The sequence below is a fragment of the Sinohyriopsis cumingii genome, chromosome 2, assembly GCF_028554795.1.
Source record: "Sinohyriopsis cumingii isolate HCF-2022 chromosome 2, ASM2855479v2, whole genome shotgun sequence".
Classification (NCBI taxonomy): Eukaryota; Metazoa; Mollusca; class Bivalvia; order Unionida; family Unionidae; genus Sinohyriopsis; species Sinohyriopsis cumingii.
Window position 1 is genome coordinate 104,647,181 of NC_142962.1, and position 23,329 is coordinate 104,670,509.

The following is a 23,329-nucleotide window of genomic DNA, read 5'->3' on the forward strand; positions in this document are numbered from 1 at the left end:
TGCTCTAACCACTAGGCCATGGGAGTGGTATTCAGCAGAAGACATAATAAACATGTTGATAAACAATGGTCTTGTTAACAAAGAGGTTCTTTAAGGAAACAAATTTGGTTCCATACCATTACTTTCTGGCTTGATGGGCCCTTGCTCTCCTGTGAGGAAGAACGATTGAAGGATGCAGTTGGAACTGATGCTGTATGGACTGTAACTGGGAAAACAGAAAAAGGAATATAAAAGGCTGGTTACCAATCAACTGTACAACTAGTATACATCTCTCTCTCTCTCTTTATCTGTATATATATATATATATATATATATATATATATATATATATATATCACCTGACAGTACTAACATGGCCATAATTGGAAGTGTTGGATGTGCATCACAGATAAACCATCTCTATGAGTCTCTTAAACTTGTGGGTTCAGTTGTGCTCAAATTTTATAGATGTAAGAAATAAAGTGAATACATGAAGGCATGTTTTGGAAAGAAGTTCTTGTGGAAAGGATTTCTATATCACTTCAAAATAGAAAATACAACGGCAGGTCATTAGTTACCTCTGCTACATAATTGTCCGTTCATATTCATTTAAAACTTTCATACTTCCCACTCCAAAAAAGTTTATTGCATCATGAAACAAGGAATCACTGATTATGTAGCCAATCGTTGCTTTTACGAGTCTCAAACAGTCATTATAAACATTATGATGCAGAAAATAATATAGACAATCTTGCTCCTTTTCTAACTAAAGATTTGTTTGCAATCTGTTGTACTTATATTTGAACTTTGAATCATGTAAAAATTTAAAATTTGAATTTTAATCAGCACTATATAACATGAACTGCACTGATGTACCAAACACTACCTACATATTTACCTGCCCCTACATACTCACCTACCTACCTACTCCAAGAGACCATTTAAGGCAAAAGAAAGCAAAATAAAAAGGAAATTTTTTTCAAATAAATGTGTACGTACTAAATGAACTTGGAAAAAACCCTGAAATTAATGGTGGTTTTTTGTGTTGCAATATTTTTTTTTTAAAAAATCGTTCTTCTAATAATCTGTTTGAAAAAGCTACAACCATCCCTAGAAGCCATATTTTATTGGATGAGGTTCATAAGATTTGAGTAACCTTTGAGCAACAGCCTGCAGGATAAAGTTCATGCATCAATAATTACCTTGATTTGCCACTACAACCGAGGCCATGCAGGAGCATGCAGTATAGACATCACCAATCCATGCCATAACTTTCCGAGTTAATGAGCCATTTCTACCCTTTAAAGAATCAACACTGGGGACTGCAAAAGGAAAGAGAGTAAAAAAGTAAGCTTAATGGCTGAATGTGTGGAATAAAATTAATCAGCGTGAAAATCCTGCCTTCATATTTGTTATCATTATATTAATCCTCATTAAATTATGCACTACAGTATGAATACCCAATGTTGTGGCAAACTGCATCATGATGATATCAGCTTAAAATTTAACCTTCACTGGACCATATTGTGTTGGTTCTCCTTCTATGTGCTCCAAGATGAAGCAAATGAAGTCCCTTCCTCTCCTGGGGATCTCATACTGACACATCTTGCTGGAGATAATGGTTGGGATGAAAATAATTTTATTCAAGTCACACTCCACAAACTGCTTCTTTAATTTTGCATTTACAAACTTATGGCACAAGATATTAAGAAAGATACCAACACTGTATGGATACAAATTTGTCATTTTTATCAATGGTTATAAATTCTTCATAAATAATTGATAAATAATCCATAAAAAATGGGTCTTTCTAAATCAAAATGTTTTCAACTTCAACAACTGCTAAAAAATTTAAAAAGGACATCTATACATGAATAGTATACAAATACTATTAGTGTTATTTTTCTTTCTCTTTTAATAGCAAGTGTGAGAAGGAAAACAATCAGCAAACACCATCAACAAATTGATCAAAGACAGAACATGTCATCTGACATGGTTAACATATTTCTTCATATGCCCTTTGCAGACAGTGCCATTGGTGTTCAATTAATATTCAAGTTTTTTTAAGACCATTAGCAATCGAGTTTTATGTTAGAAGTCAAGCTCAATTTTACAGTTACAATTACTTACTTTTTACATTATGTTTGGCATTTTATAAAACCACATCAGTCATTTGCATGTGAAAATGGACGTTGCTCTATTACATTCACTTGTGGTACATGTATACACACAAGGACACTATATGTCTTGGGACACCCTCAATTATTTTCAAAAGTAATATTTTATGACCTATACAAATTTGGACAATAAATTATAGCAGTTATATGGTAGTCTGCTCGTATGTAAGCAGCCCTTAATATGTATATGTTTATTGGACTTGATTTCTATCAGAAAACATGAGGCGAATAAACCCAGATGAAACAAAGAGCTCACAAATGAATATTGTGTTAAAAATTACAATTTATGTTAAGCCAAAACACAAGACAAAAATGAATAAATGTGGAAAGGTAATTCATGTGGCCTCCAATCACTAATGACCCTATCAACGGTGTGACTATATGTGGACTCCCCAACAGTACAAGCTAGTGTGAAAACTAATGCTACTTTCCAGCTGGGACTCATCAATACATAGTGCAAACATTTACATGTAAAAGTAACAATGCATAGTGCAGACCTTTCCTCAGTAATATCAATACACAGTACAGACCTTTACATACAATAGTATCAATAGCATAGTACAGACCTTTCCTTAGTAATATCAATACACAGTACAGACCTTTACATACAATAGTATCAATACATAGTACAGATCTTTCCTCAGTAATATCAATACACAGTACAGACCTTTACATACAATAGTATCAATACACAGTACAGACCTTTACATGTAATAGTTTACCACATATGTTGATGGATGGTGTACTAATCAATAAAACTGACTTAGAATACCTAAGAGGTATTAGAGATGATGTAATTTCTATCAGCAAAAGCAAAAAAACCGGTAAACAATCATAGCCACCTAGCAGAGGTCAAGGGAGATAAAAGCATGGGTTGGTAAGAATTTCTTCCCTTTGTCTTTGACAATTTTGTTTTTGCTTCTCTTCTTGTGATTGCTGGATTGGATAGCTAACAGAACATCTTCCTGATGTTAATGCAATCAGGTAATGTATTCAAAAGAGAAATTGAGCTCTTTGAGGCTGTTTTACCCTAAACTAGTAGGCCAATAGTGCTCATAATTTACAGATCAATAAAGTGAACATTACAAATTGGTTCCCGCTATACTTTACACTAGATTATCTCTGTAAGGGATTGCATGAAGCCATGTGTTGGGAAGAAGTAATTTATAGTAATGAATCATCTTTACCTCTTGCTAACTTCTGAAGATGTTTCGTGCATTTTTCCAGCCGCTTGCTTTGGACATCTGGGATCTCTTTCTTGCATTCAAGACACCTGAAAGTTTATGCTTCCATTTTTAAATTCTGACAGAAGTAAAGTCAATATACGTTTTCATAATAAAAATAAATCCTAACATTTGCTGACCCAAACTGTTTTTTTAAGTGGGTTAATAGGTATTTATTTCCTTTGAGTTTAGGATCTTCAGAAATAAGCATTACTCTACAGATTTTATTAGTCCAAGTTTAAATTTTTTAAAAATTCCAATACCAAGTTTGATTGACATAGAATCAAATTTTATAGTCAGGCCCCACAATACAATCCAAATATGTGAATCCAACTTTCTTGTATTCTTGACATATTTCTGTAAAATTAGTTTTAAAAAACTCATAGTTAAAACCATTTTATTGCCAAAGTAAAGAGTCCAAAAATTATTTTATTGTTAAATGTTAGCTAATAATATGCTGGTTAGGTAAGGTAATTTAAGCATTTATTGCAACTTCTGACATGCATAAAATGTTTTTGAAACACAAATAAATTTCTTACAAAACCATCCATGTAGTTGTATTGATGACCAGAGCATGAGAGGTGGAGCCTGCAGAAGCAATATGTCTCAATGCATGACTTCCTGGGGAGCTAATGCCACAACCCTGTTACAAACAACAGAAAATGATCATTAGAGTGAAATATATTCTTCAATAATAATTACCCATTCACAGTTATGTTAGGAGTTTATCCACAATCTCACAAATCCCTCCCTCCCAAGTTAAAACAAAATGTCAGTCATGTCTTTGGCTCATTTTACCACCAGAAGTGATAAAAAAATAACCATATTTCTAAGGTAACTTCAAACAAGAGTTTGGATAGAGGGACTAGTGCCCAATAAACTGTCAATTACTACTGAAGACACTGTTTACTGTAAGCTGCACTTCAAAGGCAAGATTGGGTTCTGCTGATGCCTAAAGATAGTCCAAAGAAGAAAGTTGAAGGACTGATTCCCAATTAATGGGAACCTGTTCTTGAAAATCAATGCAAGATTAATCACAAGTGAAACCAAACCACTCTGGTTGAAAAGCCCATAGTCTGGAACAAGCAATGAGGTGTATTACCTCAATGTATCAGACAGCTAAAATAGCTAGAACCAATTTTGGTACCAGAGAGGGGTCACTGCAGCTACCGGCAGTGGAATGAAGGGTGTCTTGCAGCCAAATAAGAACCCATGTGAAAGTTCACATGATGTCTATGTCTGAAATCATAGAACAGTACCTCTGAACTGCAATGGGAGCTAACTAGAGCCCTATCAAGAAGAAGTTATCTCTGGTACTGAGGCTTTTAACTACAGATGTGTTTCTGATCCCAACACTACTAGAAAACTCTCCATTTATCTTCACAGGTTTTCAGTGTGCTATGTCTTTTTGCTTGACAAAATCTGTTCACCTCTAGTTCTAAGAAGAATTTCTTTCTGAGAGTTTGCTTGATGGGAGCCAGACAGATTCAGCATCTCTTGGATTGGATAGAAAAACTGTATTCACAACTGCCTGACCTGGTGAGGAGAAAACAGGATCTTCTGGGAATCTCTGAATGTAAACTTCAATAGTCAAGTGATCCATGACTTTCCTTGCTTCAGGGGAGCTATTAGGATTTGATGGCATTCAAATTCAACAAATAATTTATTTCCCTAGAATACAAAGTGAAAATGAAATTATTGCAAACACAAGTCCTAATAATTAAAAGTTCTAAATAAACTTTAGCAGATATCCAAACTGAGTCCAATGCTGAAGTGTTGATGTGTCTATGATGCCCTGTATAATGCTGATGTGCCAAATCTTTTGTTGAAACACTGTAATATAATTCCAGTTTGAATTCACTATAAATCCCAGTGAATGAATATGTCCAAGAATAATATTTTTTTATATATCCTGAGAAAAAAATCACTAACTTAAATAATTTGTAGAAAAAATTCCAGCCCAAATGAACACTGAGCACAATAATAATACAAACTTTAAGAATGAATGAATATTTTTTTCAGTAACAAGATTATATAGTCTTCTACTTGACCTCAGGTCACAATTAGCATTTTTTATTTTTTTAAAAACAAAAAACACTACCTAATTGAAAATAACCTTCTAGAAAGTTTTTAATGTTTTGCAAAATAAAATGTTAGTTACTATTAGAAAGTCTGTTAATAAAATTATAATATATAGTTTAGACAATCTCAGGTACACCAGGCAAATTGTTGGAGAATCCCAATAAGCTAGACCCAGATCCAAATACACATATTTACTTCTATTATTAATGATCCTGATATTAATGGCACAAACACAGACAATATGCTAGCTATGCATTAGTTGTTTACAGAATAAAATATTAAAAAAATTAAAAAAATTCAAAAAATACTTCTGGTCAAGTAGAAAAGAAACTTGATTTTGGACAAAGTCCAACATACAATGTTACATTACAATAGGATATAATTAAATTTTTAAAAAATAGTTAAAGCAACAAACAAAACAATGCAATTTAAGTATACATAAAAATAGATCTATGAATGTGAAAGCTATTACCATGTCTAATTCAATTACCATGTCTAATTTTTTTAAACTTCATTGAAACAAATGTTTTTTGATGCATTTTTATTATGTTGATCTAGTATCATTTACTATTCTACTAAACAAACGGAACACAGTAGCATATTTTTATTACTAAATATGTAACAAAGGCTCAACTAAATCCTAAAATAAAACAATGAATCAATCGCACTTTCTCAAAACTTATTTTAGACAGTTCCATCCAATGCAACACTTTGTCACATGTGGAAATAATCCACCTGGTTTAAATTGGCTTAAAGGTACATATCTTCTGTTCAATCTGAGAGAACATCTGTATTCATTTTCACTTCACTAAGCAATCACCTGAACTGTGACAGAAAAATCAGGGGCTGTCAATTATCAACACATGGAGCTAGTTCCTTTAAATGAGACAGCATCTTCTCATGATGTACAATACAAATATCAATAAGTACTGCGTTGTTGTGATTGCACTATGGGGCACAAAGCCATGTACAGAGTTTCTGTATCAGATTCTGGTTGACAAACTGCAAGAGGAATCTTCAGGTTCACAACAGTAGGAAATATTACTTCAAGTTTCCATCTCTTTGGCCACTGTGTTAGTGACAGAGTGATAGCTGAGAAAGTGAAACTAAAATTTTACAGAACTCTTTACATATGGAGAAAACATCAGGTTTGTTTTGACAAAAGCTTGGTGTGCTACCATTGTTGGGGGAACATAATCTCTAAATGTTAATCACTTCACCATTTTACAGTAATCTTTAAGACCACTAGAAAAACTAAATGAAATCTTAATTGCAAAACTAAAACTAAACATATTTTCTTGAACATACATGATGTTGACCACTATTTTGAATCAATATGACCATCCATTCAAGGAGAGTAATGACACCAAAATTTTCAGGGCAGCCATACAGGATGTACAACTGATACCTTTTTTCATTTAAGACCAACCCTATGTTGATTGAAAAATCCATTTGGGAGAGGAATAAAAAACAATATCTTCAAAATGGACACCACAGTGGCCATACTGAGTGTCAATCTTATCATTTTAATTTAGCACTAACTAGACACAATAAGAACTCTTCTGATGAAAACCTTGTGGCAAAATGTCTAATATGATTTTCAAGATGGCAACCATGGTAGCCATATTGGATGGCAGAACATCACCATTTTAATTTAGAATCAACAAAATATGACAAGAAGTCTGCCAATGAAAACCCCACATTGATATGACACTGCATTTTGGAGGAGCAACAACAACAAGATTTTCAAGACATCAGATGTATAACATTTCCATTTGGAATCAACCATACATCATAAGATGTCTTTCAGTAAAAGCACAATGTTGATATGACCAGGCATCTACACTAAGTAGTGATAATAAGATTTTCCACATTATCATTCTGGTGGCCATACTGGAGGTCAGGCTTACACCAATCTCGTTTATGACCAACTAGAAATCATAAGAAGTCTTTGAGTGAAATTCAGATACCGCTGTTATCATTTATTTAGGAGAATTATTGCCACTATAATTCAAATAAACCAAAGGGGACTTTGGGGGAAAATGGACAATCCAAAGTCTCAATGAATTCTGCCAAGTAGAAACAGCAGATTCATATATACCTTTTTCAGGAAGTCAAATCTGGGGTTTTCCACGCCAATATTTAATGCATGCACAATCAACGTAGGGCAACTTTTAAGTGATTGTCATGAACACAGTATTTTTGTGAAGAAAGGTTCAAACAAATTTTTAAATGTTTGACATCTGTACTTAGGGTCACATTAGTTAACTTGTTTATTTTTGGATTATTCATTACCATGCAGGCATAAGGGGTGGGGTGTGGGGTGGGGGTGGAGTTTAGATGAGAGTCACGATGCAGTAACATAAAGCAATAGATACTCATTTATTGTTAAAAATACTTGATGAAAATGTACATTTCAACTCTTATACTTGTGTGCTGGCATATTATTGTTTACTGCTATCTGCGGCGATCTATGATGACAAATGTTCTATTCATGTAAGAAGTGTAGGTCACTCGCGTTGCCTTATGTCAAATGCACATGACCGTACCAGATGTGGCTATGTGATAGGTTTGGCCAGCTAAAAATTGTATCTGAAAATGATATATACTGCAATTACTTCGCTAGGTTATACTAATTCGGTATCATTTTTATAGAAATTACCTGATATCCACTCGACTAGGTCATAATAATTTAGTATCATTTTGTAGTAATTACCTGATATCCATTCCATTAGGTCATACAAATTTAGCATCATTTTGTAGTAATTACAGATATCCACTCCACTAGGTTATAATAACTTAGTATCAATTTATCATGATTACCTGATATCCACTACATTAGGTTATAATAGTTTAGCATCATTTTTCAGTACATGTAATTACCTGCAATCCACACTGCAGACAGACATATATGGTGGTGGTCTCTGACATAAAAAGCAAATTGTCAGACCCAGTGTCCTCATTTGTGATGTCATTACAGACCAGGCCAGTCTTCAAGGAGCTTAATACTTCATTGGCACATCCCTGTAATAGCAAAAGAAAGTGTATCTGATTTGTACACTGCAAAAGCATTTACACAACTATGCAATTGGGGGTAACCATTCCAATTTCAATCAATTAGCGCTGTGGATGATGTAAAGTAAACTGTCAAACAATGCTACCAAAAACTTTGGCTAAAAGAATGAAATTTCACTTGCTCAAAAAATGAATTATAACTGCCCAGGCTAGCATATTGTACTCCCCAATGCATGGAACTTTATGTATACTGTACAATTTGCCTTTCGAAAGACTTCAGACACATGAATTCAGATACTGGCTCGATAATTAAACCCTTCAGAGCTGAGTTGATGCCTTCTACATGGAGCCACCAATCAAAATAAGCAGGGTTAATGCCATGTAAGTTAAGTTTACCATTCAACATAGGGAAAAACATGTGTTACCAAGAAAGAAAGTTGGTACTCTGTGATCTTAAATACTGAGTAAGACTTTAATGTTTATACATGGAAACAGCTTAGTTTAATTTACTGAATGTGAATGTTTACAAAATCAATAACTGTGTCATCCAATCAGAAGATGGCTAAGTGACTCTGGAACAACCCATTCCAATTAAGTGATATATATCTATGTCTCCGCTTAAGCACACAGTTTAACACATATTTTATGTTAATTCTTTTCTCAACGTATGATTGTATTTGGTGCTGAATTTGGCACTGCTACAAAAAAGGCTGAAGATCATGACAATTACGTGTACTGCTCATTCAAAACTATTACATATCAGACTGATATTGCTTACAAAAAGTACATAGTGCAGTCCTGCTGCATTATTCTTTCATCGTGTACATATTCCATGCAGCAAAGATCCTAACTGAATCGTATCATAATAACAGGTAAACAACATAAAAAAAACAAATGTTACAAATATATGCTGAGTGAGTACTACACATTATTAACCAGAATTTGGCCAGTCCTATTTCTGCCTTAGAAGATCAGCTGTACAGCTAGCAGCCTACAATTCAGGTAACATGATTTCTCCATTGACTGAAAGGAAAGATCTAAGAAATGAAAGAAATGACTGGAATGCTTCAACACTTGAAATGTAGTTTCTGGAGGTGTGCAACTAATTTTAATTATGTAATACTTAACTGTTGCTACTGCACAACTAGTACTTTTCCAGGTGGCAAATACCCTACCCAAATGATGAAAATGTTGTCCTCCCATTACAGTGAACCAGAAGCTTTCAGAACACTGTACCACCCCTGCCTGAGAATCCTACACATACTAAGCATGCATTATGGTGTCTTTTTATTATTTTGAGGGAGCAGCCTAACTGAGTAGGAAACATCAGTGCAGGATGAAAAGAGGAAATCAGGCAATAGCAGCAGGCAAATTTTATACCATTAAAGTCAGTTTTATCCACCAAAAACTACATTTTAATATCGGTAATAACATAACTGTTGTTATTGCATAGCTGAATTTGTCAGCTTTGAAGGGGAATGATGATCCCACAACTGATGAATAAAAAACAAACAAAGGAATACACACCCTCACAGAAGAGCTAACAAGCAGAGGCAAAAGAAGGGAAAAATAAGGTGACAGTGCCAAAATGCACCTTTCATCATATCTTCCAAAGATGAATGAATTACACTGGCCCATCAGGCATCCTCATGAGTTTTATCAGTAATTTAAAAATGAAAGGGAGATTCAAATTAGTAAGGGACTTTTAAGCTCAAATGATAATTAATGTAATCTAGTACAGAGAAAGGATTTAAGCTGAAACATCAGCTGAACCTTTAATAGAGGAGGAATAGATGCTTCCTTCTCCCTTTAGAGGCTGCCTAATAAAACCATAAGGCCTTAACTGGATATAAGAGTCTATCCTGGTCATCCATCATGCAGATGTGGCACAGGATCTGAATCAAGAGTGGTGCAACTGAAGGAAGCTGGTGTTTTCCTAAATGACCTGGTTGGCAAATAAAAGAAACTGACATAAAATACCCAATGAACTTGACACATCCCTTCTCTATGGATAGGGCATGAATCTTGCCCATTTGTCTTGAAAACACTAAGGTGCCAAGCATGATCAGGATAAGGTTCTCAAAGGAAGCTTCACCCAAACGTACATATGGGAGAAGTGGTATTTAAAAACCACAAGACATAAGAGAGATTCCATTTAGGCAAGACAGTGGTCTTTGCCATTCAAAATACCTGATAAGGTCTTTACTATTAGGGGAGAATCTGTCCTGCTGGCAGGGAATTTTGAAAACTATAGAGTGTTGAAAGGGATGCTCGATAGCCCATAAAAGTAGAAACTGAGCATTGTTTTCTACTAACCCAATCACAAAAAATTCTCCATATGGCATCACACACCTTAGATGTTGACATTCTACTGTACTGAATGATGCACTTGGCAACTCTGACTGACAACTTTTCTTTGCAAAGAGATTGTCTGAGATGAGCCAAGCATGAAGATGGAGAACCTGTGGACTATTGTGTAGTAGAGACACCATGTTAAGAGGTCATTCCTCTGAGGTAAGGTCCCGGATGGTCAACCAATAGATCAAGGAGATCACTGAACCATGATTGCTGATGCCACAGAAGCGCTATCAGAATGACCTAAGGCATGGAGTGCCTGAACTGTGTTGGTCATGTAGGACCTGTGGGATCATCCTGAAGGGTTGGAAGGAGGAAGTGAACAGACAATCACACTTCAGACAGAAAGCATCTAATGCCCGGACCATCTGGTCGGGGAGTGGTGAAATGTGAAAAGGGAACTTGTTGTTCAGCTACGTGGTGAACAAGTCCACCGTTCATTAAAGTAGCAACAAGGAGTCTGCTACAGATTTGTGGAATGATCATTCTGTAAAAACTGTCTTCCCTTTCCTTGACAGATGGTCTGCCAAACTGTTCTTCTTGCCAAAATTATGGCAGTCTCAGAGGAATATTCCTCCGGAATTTGCCAGGTGATGGAGGTTACAAACCTTCATGCAGTGAGAAGGTGCATGCATGCCTCCTCATCTCCTGTAGTATACTACCACTGACACATGGAAGGAGACCATCCTTAGCAACCTCTTATTTGGTGGACACATCCCTAAAGGTCTAAGAGTACTGCCATCATTTCCAAAATTGTTGATAAATTCTTCCTGAGACCATGGACCATGAAGAATCAGTCACTCTGCCTCTGAATAAGCATCTTGCCCTGAATTTGATGCACTTGTGAACAGGTAAGAGTGGGGTTTGACAAGTGCATGGGGACTTGAGCCAGAAACCAGTCCCAATTTGTCCACCAATTCAGATGAGGGTGGGAATCCCAATCGAGAAGAAAATTGAACATTTAAGAGGTTCATGTGCAGTTTCAAAGCAGGGAAAAGGAGCAACTGTGGAGTACACAAGTGTAGTCTGCCTAAGTCCACTGCAGAGTTCAAAGTCCTCCTCAGGCAAAGAAAAAGACAAGTTTACAATGCAGTTTTTACTTTCAGTATCTTGCAAGACACTTACTAACACTCTCTTGGTGAGACAATTCATCCCCACACAGACAAAATCTCAAGACAGATTGAGCTCTGATTTCTCTAAATTTGATAAAAGACCCAGCCTAGTCACTATGGAACAAAAGGGAGACATGTCCAGTGTGATGGACTCTGGATGGCCACATTGGACCAACCAATCTGTCAAAATATTTGAGGACTGGGATACTTAATGATCTAAAATTGGCTGATGCTACTCCCATGACACTGGTAAAAGCTCATAGCGCAAAGGCTGAGCTCAAAATTGCAAGACCTCCATTTTAAGCAAAACTTAGTCTTGATGGGCCTCTCAAATCCTAGGCAACTACAGATAGGATGACCACGGATAGTCCTTAAAAAGGTCTTAATGTGCTATAGTAAAACCTTCAATGTACCCAGAGAAATATCCCTACAAAGGTGGAGAAACTCCACCAATAAGGCCATGGATAAGGACAATGCATTCCTATAAGTTTTTGCCACTGCTTTCAGCAAACAATGGAAAGCCAATGGCAACAGTGATTCCTACTTCAACAGGTTGAATGAAGTTGCCGTTCCAAGGATCTAGTGTTTTCATTGCAAGGCAAACTCAAGTCCCCATAGAAATACCCACTTAAGACACTTCAGGTGGGAGGTTTATGAGCCAAGAAGGGTAAAATCTTTGTTGCCATTGTTAGGTATATTAACTTTGCTTTGTCTGTTAGTTAGCTTTATTTTATTTTATTGCATTACAAACTATTATATTGTAACATTGTATGTTGGACTTAACCTTGTCCAAAATTGAGTTCATTTCTACTTGACACAATCTGACTTTTTTATTTTAATCATTGTAAACAACGAATACATAGCTTAATTATTTTCCATATATATGGGGTTTTAATAAGCATTATTATTAATAAAAGAAGTCAATATGTTTATTTTGGTCAAGGATTTGGAATTTCCTAAGTGAAATATACATTATCAAGATTATTGTTTTCTAAACATCAGGATCATTCTATAAAGTTATTTCCATTAGGTAAATTTTTTAATAGAAAATGCTAATTGTGACATGAGGTCAAGTATAAAACTATATATAATGGTTTAACTGAGAGGATTTTATCGTTCATGTTTTAACATCTGGCACTTTTAAGTTGTATTATGTTGTGTACAGTTGGGATGGATTTTATTTCTTCAAATTATTGAATTCAAGTGATTATTTTCTATGGAAATACAAAAGCGCTCTGATTAAGTTCTTGGATAGAGACATTCACTGGAATTTATAGTGTATTCAAACATGGAATTATATTTCTGTGATATAATAAAAGACTGTTGGCACATCAACACACTAGGAGTTATAACAGACACATCATTGCCATCAGTTTTTGGATTTACTCTGGACTAATGCTGAGTTTTATTCAGGACTTTAAACTATTAGGACTTGTGTCTGTAATTTATGGATTATTTTGGGATTTAATTTGCAATAACATAAGTTCTTTTCTATCATTTGTACTTTGAATTAAACGGAAATAAATTATTTGTTAAATTTTATAAATCTTTCACTCTTTTCTGTTACTTATTTTAAGAGCATAGACTTGTAACACTATAATCAACTATCAAGGGTCACAACATTAACAGGAATGACAGACCACACCTATGTATAAAATGTAGATGAGAGTGTTTGGGAAACTTCTGTGTTGTCTTCGGGTAGTCTTAGGGTCTTTAGACCGACCGCCCATTACTCCAGATGAAGGGTGGGGGGGCGCTTTTTTCTATTATATACTGTAAGTGGGAAAAATTAAAACACATCAAAATAGTTTTTCTATAGAATTTCTTCCGATCGTCTAAATGATCCTGAAAATGATGACGTAAAACAATTAAAGACACAAACGAGTTGAAAGATCGGGGGAAACGTACATTAGTCCTACAATGTAAGACGTCGAACCTAATATTTGTTTTTGGGTCGACAAGAAAAATAAACTTAGGGTTGACACCTTATACTGTACGACATGGGGAAAATGTTGCGATATTGCCTCCATGTTTTGGGGTTTTCTATTGTCGTCTGAATTGGTATATATAGAACATTTTGACAGTTGACGAAATTAGGTAGTATGCTTGTTAATTTTTACCTGTATCGATATTCCCTTAACTATTCAGCCTGCTTATTACGTAGTCAATGTGTTCATATCATATTGTGTCCATTTGTTTGTTATCTTTGTACTTAATTTAATTTACTTTCTTTATTGTTGACTTTGCAGCAAGTTCACTTGCCTTTATTAATAATGCAGTCCATTTCGGTAAAGTTGAAAGGGTGCATAACAATTATCCGAAATGGTAACGGGTCAGAAAGGACCGGTACGAAAAAGGACCGGGTTAAAAAAGACCTGGTCCAGAAAGGCCAGTAACGGGTCAGAAAGGACCAGGACGTAATACACCCGGCTTCAAAAGGACCGTTTAAAAAATTGAATAATAATAATAATAATAATAATAAGGACAGCTTTTCTACAATACACATATCTATTCACTTCTAAGTCAATGGCATTTTTTCATATATTGCTAAAACACTGAGCTGCACAAATTGAAGCACTGGTCAGTGATGATGAACACCAAGAGTAGAATAAAGCACAGATAGCAAACAGCAGCCCTTTAAGGATTACACAGACTGTAGTACCGATATCAGGAAAGAATCGCGATCGCATTGTACTTTTCACACTTCCTTTACTTGTTTTCTATCTCAGATTTATTTAATATGCTAGGAAACTTTGATAATCACAACTAGGACGCGAATACAAGTCTCTACAATCACAACTCTTTTCCATGCCTCCAGTCTCAGCAGAGCTTGATGTGTAATACTATTTTAACAGTTTTTGTAGCGATTACTGAGAAACTTACAACTGAATTAACTCAGGCAATTATCTGTAAACTTCAGGTGTATGGTACTTGTGCTTCTTTCTTCTCTTCACTCATAACATTTCCCAGTTATATTTTTGGTAGATGAACATCCGGCAAGATGTGAGAAGAAAATACATCTATAAAACATTAAGTGTTGAAAATAACACTTAGCAACGGGCACGATCAAATAAAATTCCATAACTTCTATTTTTAATGTTTTTCCTTTAACTTTGAAAATACAAAACTTAAGAAATCATTCGGTTTTAATAGCATAAAACTATTGCTTACGATGTTAGTGATGACATGACATCATGAAGTTATTGTTACACAATATGAACAATGGGCAGTTAAAAATGATAATCGCAAGTTGTGAACCAACCTTGTGGATTACGGGCATGGTTTTGTGGTATGCTCTTCACAACTCGTTTAAATATTATGTAATCTGTGCAAAGGGAGTTACCCTTCTGGACAATAAGAAATAAGTATCGTCGGCTTTTTCCATCGCACGCTAAAAACCGCATATGAAGTAAATAACGGCCAAAAGTTTAACAATTTCAGAAGTATCAGTCAAATTACATCCGAGTCTCTGTCAGAGATTCTAGTGGTTATAGTAGAGCATCCGCCTCGGATCCGGTAGGTCGTGGGTTCAATCTCCGTCCGAGCCATACCAAAGACTTACAAAAATGGTACAAACATCTGCCTCGCTTGGCGCTCAGCATTAAGAGGTTAGTGTTAGGACTGGTCGGCCTTGTGTCAGGATAATGTGACTGGGTGGGACATCATTCTACATGTCTGCAGCATGATGCCTCAGTGCTAGACATCACTATAAACTGTCACACTGCAGACATCGTAGCGATATGACTGAAAAATTGTTAAAGCTACGTTAAAATCCAAATTTTCTCTCTCTCTCTCTCTCTCTCTCTCTCTCTCTCTCACACACACACACACACACACTGTCAGAGACTCCAAGATATTCGGATCGCATCGAAAAGACACGAGGATATTCTGAATGGAGGAGTGGAGGAAGGGATTCGCAATGTTGGAAATTCGACTCACCTTTTACAAACACTTCAGATCACAGTTAAACTGAGCCATATTACTTTTCTATTCGTTTAGATCATTACTTTTATGTGTATAGTTTCGAAATTAAATGAAATCTATTAATTTAAAACAAAAAATAAGGAAACTGTAGAATGTAAAATTATATGTTACAGGAACTGAATTTTATGATCAGTGTGAGTGTTGACTGATCAGTAATTAATCTAATGATCTATCAGTTTGGAACATCGAAGACAATCCTGTTATTCATACATCCAATATACGCCTATAGCTGCTTTCATATCAGTCTGATTTAAGCCAGATCTCCACTGTCCTACGTGAAGACAGGGAAGATCTGATTTTGCTCAGATTGCTTTGATACCACATGGGATATTTACGAAATTTAGGCTCACGAAGAAGTTGCGAATGCATCAAACTTTTTTCTTTTCATTGGTATTTTATCTGTCAATCATTACCATTTATTTAATAATAGAAACAGCAGATGTAGTCCGAATAGATTTCAATTTATTTGTTGTTGTTTGTTTTTGTTTTTTTGGTGGTTAAGGTGGGGTGTTTCTGATGCACAGTATTTTTGATTTTTCTGCATCTACATCCGAGGTTTATATTTCTCTCGCATAAATTACCATGTTCTTTGAATAACGCCAGGCATTGATCGTCAGGTATTTTTATCGTTTTTTGATCAAGTTTACAAAATCAAGTCCTAACTTCATAAGTCCCGGTGTTCTTTAAAAAGGATTTCTTCAATTTAGCCATTATAGGAAAGCGGCTACATGCAAGATTTATTTATTCAAAAAAAGAGTAAAGAATTTAACAATGTGCAAAAACTACGACCTTGAAACCTGAAGATTTCTTGACTGAAATATTTCAACGAGCATGGGCAATTTTACATTCTGCAAAAACTTATGTTAAAACATTTATTTGATTGACCTAAGCAAGACATCACAACAATGTAATGAGGCCATGTTTTGGAATTATTTTGTTGGACTCTAAACATGCTGTAATTGAACTGTAAACTCAAGCAATTTTTCTCCATGCAGAGTTTTTATTTACGAATTTACACAATACCCACACGAGACAACGAGAACTTGGCAGACAAGTTTAGCGATGAGATTCTCTTGTTATTTTCTTTCTAATGCGCGACATTAATTTTCTGGAAAATAGATAAACAAAATGTTCTTGAATTTAAAACTACTTTATCTTAATCAGTTTTGATAAGCTGTATTCTCTCAGAAAAAACTAATTTTTAAAAACAAAATTCAAGTTTTACAAAAACTTTGTTTTAAATGCAACCCCCACATAATCAAGAATGTGCTCAAAGTGGTAAGAAACATCCATGTCATTTGTGATAACGGACAAAAGCGTAACTAAGCTACATTAAACAAGTCAAATAAAAATTGTGAGAAACAGAAAAAGTACAGCTGAAAATAAGACTAATAAACATGAACCATACGAATGGCAAGGAATAAATTAAATGGAAAAAATAAGTTTAACTACAAAACCGAGTTTTGGGTCTACAGCACTTGCACCAGTGGTTCCCAAACTTTCTTGGTTGCAACTCTAAAAAAAAACTTTTTTTTTTTAGCCTCACGATCCAGTTTCTACAGTTTGATAAGTTTTACCACTGGTGGGTTCAGAACCACTGATTAACACAGTAGAACCTACTTACTGTGCATTGTCCAAACGCCTGTTGCTGCAAGCCCTTCTTCATGGCAGTGTAATTGATGGCTTTTTTAGCATGTGCACATCCAGAAACTAAAACAGAACATGGGTAAATATTGCTAGACAGAATGGTTTCAACATATATAGTGATACAATGAGCCTGTATATTTTTAGGATACATATCTTTAACGACTAAATTATCGCGAATGAATTGACTAAATTGTTGTGCATCCCTCATTCGTACCAACATTTTGTTTTGGACGAGTCTATTGGTCATCTATGATCAGATATTTCATTCCCACTCCATGACGCTAGACCACCAATCTTGAAAGACAATGCTTCTTTCTGTTTTAACTTACTTTGGCACATACATGAATTTTAGCTATGACAAGACAGAAATACAATGTTCCCTGTTCTAAGAAATGTGACATATTCCGATTAATGACTGATACACCTATTGTTTTTTTTTTAATGAAAATTAATCAAATGCACATTGACACTGATTGTGAATAAATCTAGTACCTGCAGTTGCATCATTCTTCCTTTTTAGAATCTTGCACGTACGCTTCTTTCTCATGCGTATATGGGTACTTGCAAATTCTCTTTCATCAAACGCTCTCACCGAGAATGTGGCAACGGGTTCAAACAACTGCAAGAGAAGAATAAATAGAAACAACATCCGAGTTACTTCAGATGGTAAAATAAAGTTATCCATCAATGTAAAGATTGTGTGTGCCGCCGTTTCTTGTCGACGTTGTCTATTTACAAAAAAAACCAAACTAACCGGGCAGTGTGTAATGTCTCGCTAAGTGCACTTCATGCGGGATAAAAGCACTTTTCAGGGAACAGTAATTGTATCCTAACACAATGCCATTGGTATTTCTTTATTTTCATAGAACAACTATAACTGCATGACTTCTAGACAACTCTTAAAGCAGTTTAATTTATATGAATTAAATGTTAATTTGTTTGAAGCAAATCAACATAAAGTTTATTGGTTGAACTTGCAAAATGGTTTCATTACCAGGGCAACACGGTGCACAGTAAGCAAAGGCAGGGTGGATCTCCAAGCTATTTCGTACAAGAGGAGACACTGCTTATATAATGCTAGGATGTAAAGTCGGGACTGTAACATGAGTCAAACATCATGATAAATATGGATACTATTCACAACTGTCAATGATCATCCATATGAATAAAGAAAGAAACTCTTAATTTGACGGGGAATCATAGAATAACTCAAGCACAGGCAATACAAGCATTGTACAAACAGCAAGTCATATAAACAGATAGGCTTTGTATAGTTTTAGAACGCAAAAAGATATGTACTGGACCATAATTCCATGAGCATCAGACCAAAATCTATTTTTGCCATTGACTTCTCTCCATAAGCTCCAAGTGAACTTTATCAAATGGTTGGACAGCCATCGGTTTTAAAATGTATAATTTGTATGTTGACGCCCTAGACTCTTAACGGTAAAAGAAAGAGGCACACACACGTCAAATTACCATATTGAACAGAAACGCAGAAGGGGTCCTAAAGATCATCTACACGTCACTGAAAGATATAGAGACTACAAAGCAATGCTGTTTTGAAGTGAAGAACACCAGTCACAATGCATTTAAGGTTGGAACAAATGTTGAATGTAACAACAAGTGAAATCCAACATAAAACAAAGTTTCATGCAGCGTTAGTGTTTTAACATATGCCATAATCATTTACGTTAGTGAGGAAGCTAAAACTTTTCTTTTCTTCGATATGAAAATCTTCCGATTTGACTACACCACGTTAAGCCACAGTTTATTCTTTAAAACTGCAAACTAAAAGAGGATAGAGGATATATTAAAATTGCTTGTGTTCGCTCGTACAAGGACAAAGAAGGAAAGCAAGAACTCACGACCTTCATGGAACATCGATATAGGCCAGACTGCTCCGATCAACTAACCAAACCACCCCGTCAAGTACATTTAACAATATAACAATACTTGAGTTGGCACGAACCTGGAATATAGCTGGTTCTGGTGTTCCATACCATTCCACATCATCATCATAATTATCTTCTTCATCATCATAATCATCAACATCATCCTCAAAGCAGCAGTGGGAGACAGAGGCCACTGCATCTCTGAGCCTTCCAGGAAAGGCCATCTTGTTAAAACTTTATAAAGACCATTTCCGATGATATAAATGCATCCGACGTATGCGTGTTCTTGATGGTAGCTATGACGTGACGTCATGGAAACAATTGCATCAAAGCAATCACGTCACGCCGAAAATAACGTGACCTTTACACATGTATTGTCGATGTCACATGATTCTTAAAGTTTGGTCACTGTGTGTGTGTGTGTGTGTGTGTGTGTGTGTGTGTGTGCGTTAGAGCGCGTGACATTATCCTTCACGGTTTTCAGAAGTTTCACTTGCTCATACTTATGTCAACCGCATGTTGTTCATACTTTGTCAAGCAAACTTTACTGAAACATTTTTCATGTTTTAGTATCCAAAATAAATTTCTCTAGCCAAGAGTGTGATGAAACTGTCCTTAAGACCAACAACTATTCTGAATGCTTACACAAAAATAACACACGCCAACTTAAGCATCCATGCCTTGTACTTTAAATAACTCATGTGAACTTGATCCAATTCCAACATCACTGCTGCTTGAGTTCTTATATCCAATATTGCCTTCACTAGCTGATGTTATTAATACCTCTCTCTCATCAGGGGAATTCCCATCATTTTTCAAAACTGCCATTGTAAAGCCTGAGCTGAAGAAACCAACACTAGACCATAACGATTTAAAGAACTACCGCCCAGCTTCTAATCTCCCATTCATATAAAAAAATCTTAGAAAAGGTTGTTCTATCCCAGCTTGTATCTTATCTGAATTAAATAGTCTTTTCAGCAATGTACAATCTGCATATCGCCCATGCCACAGTACTGAAACTACTCTTCTAAAAGTAGTTAATGACATTCTCTCTGCTTTGGATAGCGGAAAGATTACATTTCTCATCCTCCTTGATTTGTCTGCAGCATTTGACACAATAGACCATGCTATATTACTTCACCATCTGCAGCATGTATTTGGCTTTCATGATACAGCCTTACTGTGGTTCAAGTCCTACTTGGGCAACAGGACAGAAATTGTGTCTGCAAATGGAATACACTCCAGCCCAGTTGATCTATGTTGTGGTGTTACACAGGTGTCTGTTCTTGGACCTGTTCTATTCATTCTATGCACTCAGCCGCTCTCAAGTGTCATATATCATTATCCAGTGTCTCACCAATTGTAGGGGCCCCGAGTGGCGGAGTGGTCTAAAGCGCTCTCCGTTACGGATCACTGCCATCTCACCTCTGTCTGCGTGGGTTCGAGTCTCGGATTCGGCTAATGTAGGTATGTGAGAAAGCTTGCCAGTAGCTTCTCGTGGGTCGGTGGTTCTTTCCGGGGTTTTCCTGGGTTCTTCCTCCACCATTAATACTGGCCGCCATGTATAGCCTATCGTGTGCTGAAAAATGGCGTTAAACCCTACAACAACAACTCACCAATTGTACGCTGATGACACCCAAATATACAAATCTAGCCACATAACTTAAGTTGATGCTATCATCCAAGGTGTAGAGAGGCGCTTTTCTGATGTGAAATCATGGATGACATGTAACAAGCTGCAGATGAATGATGATAAACCTGAGGCCATTCTGATCACAACACAAAGACTTTCTCATTCACAAGTAGTGAAGTGGGCCACGCTAGCGACAATGGGAATTAGCATTACAGAACCCCTTGGGCCACTCTAGCGACAAGGGAAATTTAACATGGAGAAAAACCCTGGGCCACTCTAGCGACAAGGGGAATTCAACATGGAGAAAACCCCTGGGCCACTTTAGCGACAATGGGAAATTAACATGGGAATATATCTTGGGCCTGTTGAGCGACAAGATAAATTTAACATGGGAGATAAAAAGCAATTCTTGGGACAAGGGGAATTTAACATGGGAATAGAGTTTGGGCCTGTCTAGGGACTAGGGGAAATGGAACAGGGTCGGGACCCTATTTTAATACGGTCCCGACCTGATGGGTCCCTATTTTTTTGTTTTTTTAAAAAATAAAAAAAATAAAAAAATGGGGTAGGCAATTGAAAGTCGATCTCTTTTCGAGAAATGTGGGTGGCCCTGAAAAGGGCCTTTGGGTTTATATATGCCCTTAACATGAAGGGCATCTGTGACTTCTTCTTGTCCTTAGGCTTCGTCTCACTGTAGGACCGTAAATCAGGACTCTTTTGAGGCATCCTTGCCTCTCCACGTAAATCCTACGTATCCATAGGTTGCTGGCGGTCCTATGGACAACTGTCCATTCGCATCGGACATACATCGGTATGTCCGTCCTGAAAATCATCGTTGACACAAGGGTGGAAGATTCAACGTCAGTCCACATGCTTTATAGGTAGAGGAAGGATTGAAACGGATTGAGTTCATTGACCAATCCAAACACGCGTTACAAAATTCAGTCAGCTCGCATCCAATCCGAAGAGAACAGTCTGTGACGTCACGTGGTCTATATAGATTCGCTAGTGCCGTGCGCTGTCAATCCATGCGACAGTGATTCAACATGACGGAAACTCAGAAAACGATCCATTGGGGTGCACCAGCAGTGGAAACCACCCAAGGGAACCCGGACTTACTTTCAGAAGAGTTTGTTCCGGAACCTTCGTCACCTTCATTACCACACGTGGAGAATTTTAGACAGAGACAGAAAGAAGAATTGAAGAAATTTATACAACGACAAAAGGAAGCGGAACAAGCTTTTCTTTTATAGCAACAACAGCAAGAAGAGGTAAGAAAAAAACAAGAAGAAGAAGAAGCAGCAGCAAAGAAACAAGAGGGTGAAAATCAAACGGTCACGGTACTGTTAGACATTTTAGCGGAGTTAAGAAGTCTGAAACAAATGTATCAGACTTCTTTATCACGACCGAAGAGAATACGACCTTCCCGAGCTAAACACGCCAACCCTGTGGCTAAGCCTACCGTACCACCCTTAGTGATTTCAACCAAATCATCATCATCAGAAGTAGGCCTCGGCCGTGGCAAAGGCTTAAGGTAGTTAAAGTTGATTGCTTAAATTCACCCCTACACCAAAAACGAAAGGCCCTTTTCAGGGCCACCCACTTCTCTCGAAAAGAGATAGACTTTCAATTGCCAATAACTCAAAAAAAACAAAAACATTTTACCCCTATAGTACGTGTATATGAGTGCGTGAGTGTAGCTTCTTATTTAAAATCAAAACTCAAAGACACTTACCTTTTTATACCTAATTTATTCTTTTATAAATAGTTACAATCCAATTCACAATTCACAACAGAGCACTTTAAAAAGTACATTCACTTCTTCTGTCTCACTGTTTAGTCTCTGTTTTTTAAATTTCTTCACCGTCACAGTCTTTTCCTCCTCTTCTTCCTCACTTTCTTCCCTTCTTCTTTTCTTCTCCTGTTTCTTTTTCTTCACCTGGCTGCTATCTTCCTCCTCTTCTTCCTCTGAAGAATCCCTCTCTTCTTCTGACTCCTCTTGTTTCTTTTTTGGGCAATCTGGAGACCAATGTCCTTTTTCTTGACAATAATAACAGGTATCTTGACTTTTGTCTCTTTTAACCCCTGTTTTTCTTTTTTGACGGTCTGGACACTCTGAAGACCAATGCCCTTTCTTTTGACAGATATAGCAAGTATCTTCACTTTTATCTCGAAAAGAAGGAGAGTAGTCTGAAGGCTGGTCTGAAGAAAATTTTCTAATGACCCC

At 36.3% G+C, this 23,329-nt stretch overlaps 1 protein-coding gene across 1 annotated transcript in view; it reads right to left on the minus strand.

Moving 5' to 3' along the window:
* The window catches only part of LOC149805535 (uncharacterized), a 49,946-nt gene extending 30,253 nt beyond the window's left edge, over positions 1–19,693 (minus strand). The window contains exons 1-8 of the mRNA XM_089934319.1: positions 19,547–19,693; positions 18,067–18,193; positions 17,552–17,637; positions 8,345–8,485; positions 3,919–4,022; positions 3,344–3,429; positions 1,182–1,301; positions 117–205 (exon numbers count right to left, since the gene is read on the minus strand). Of these exons, the coding sequence (XP_089790445.1) occupies positions 117–205; positions 1,182–1,301; positions 3,344–3,429; positions 3,919–4,022; positions 8,345–8,485; positions 17,552–17,637; positions 18,067–18,193; positions 19,547–19,693 (900 nt within the window). The remainder of the gene's footprint in view (positions 1–116; positions 206–1,181; positions 1,302–3,343; positions 3,430–3,918; positions 4,023–8,344; positions 8,486–17,551; positions 17,638–18,066; positions 18,194–19,546) is intronic.
* Between the last annotated feature and the right edge of the window lie 3,636 nt (positions 19,694–23,329).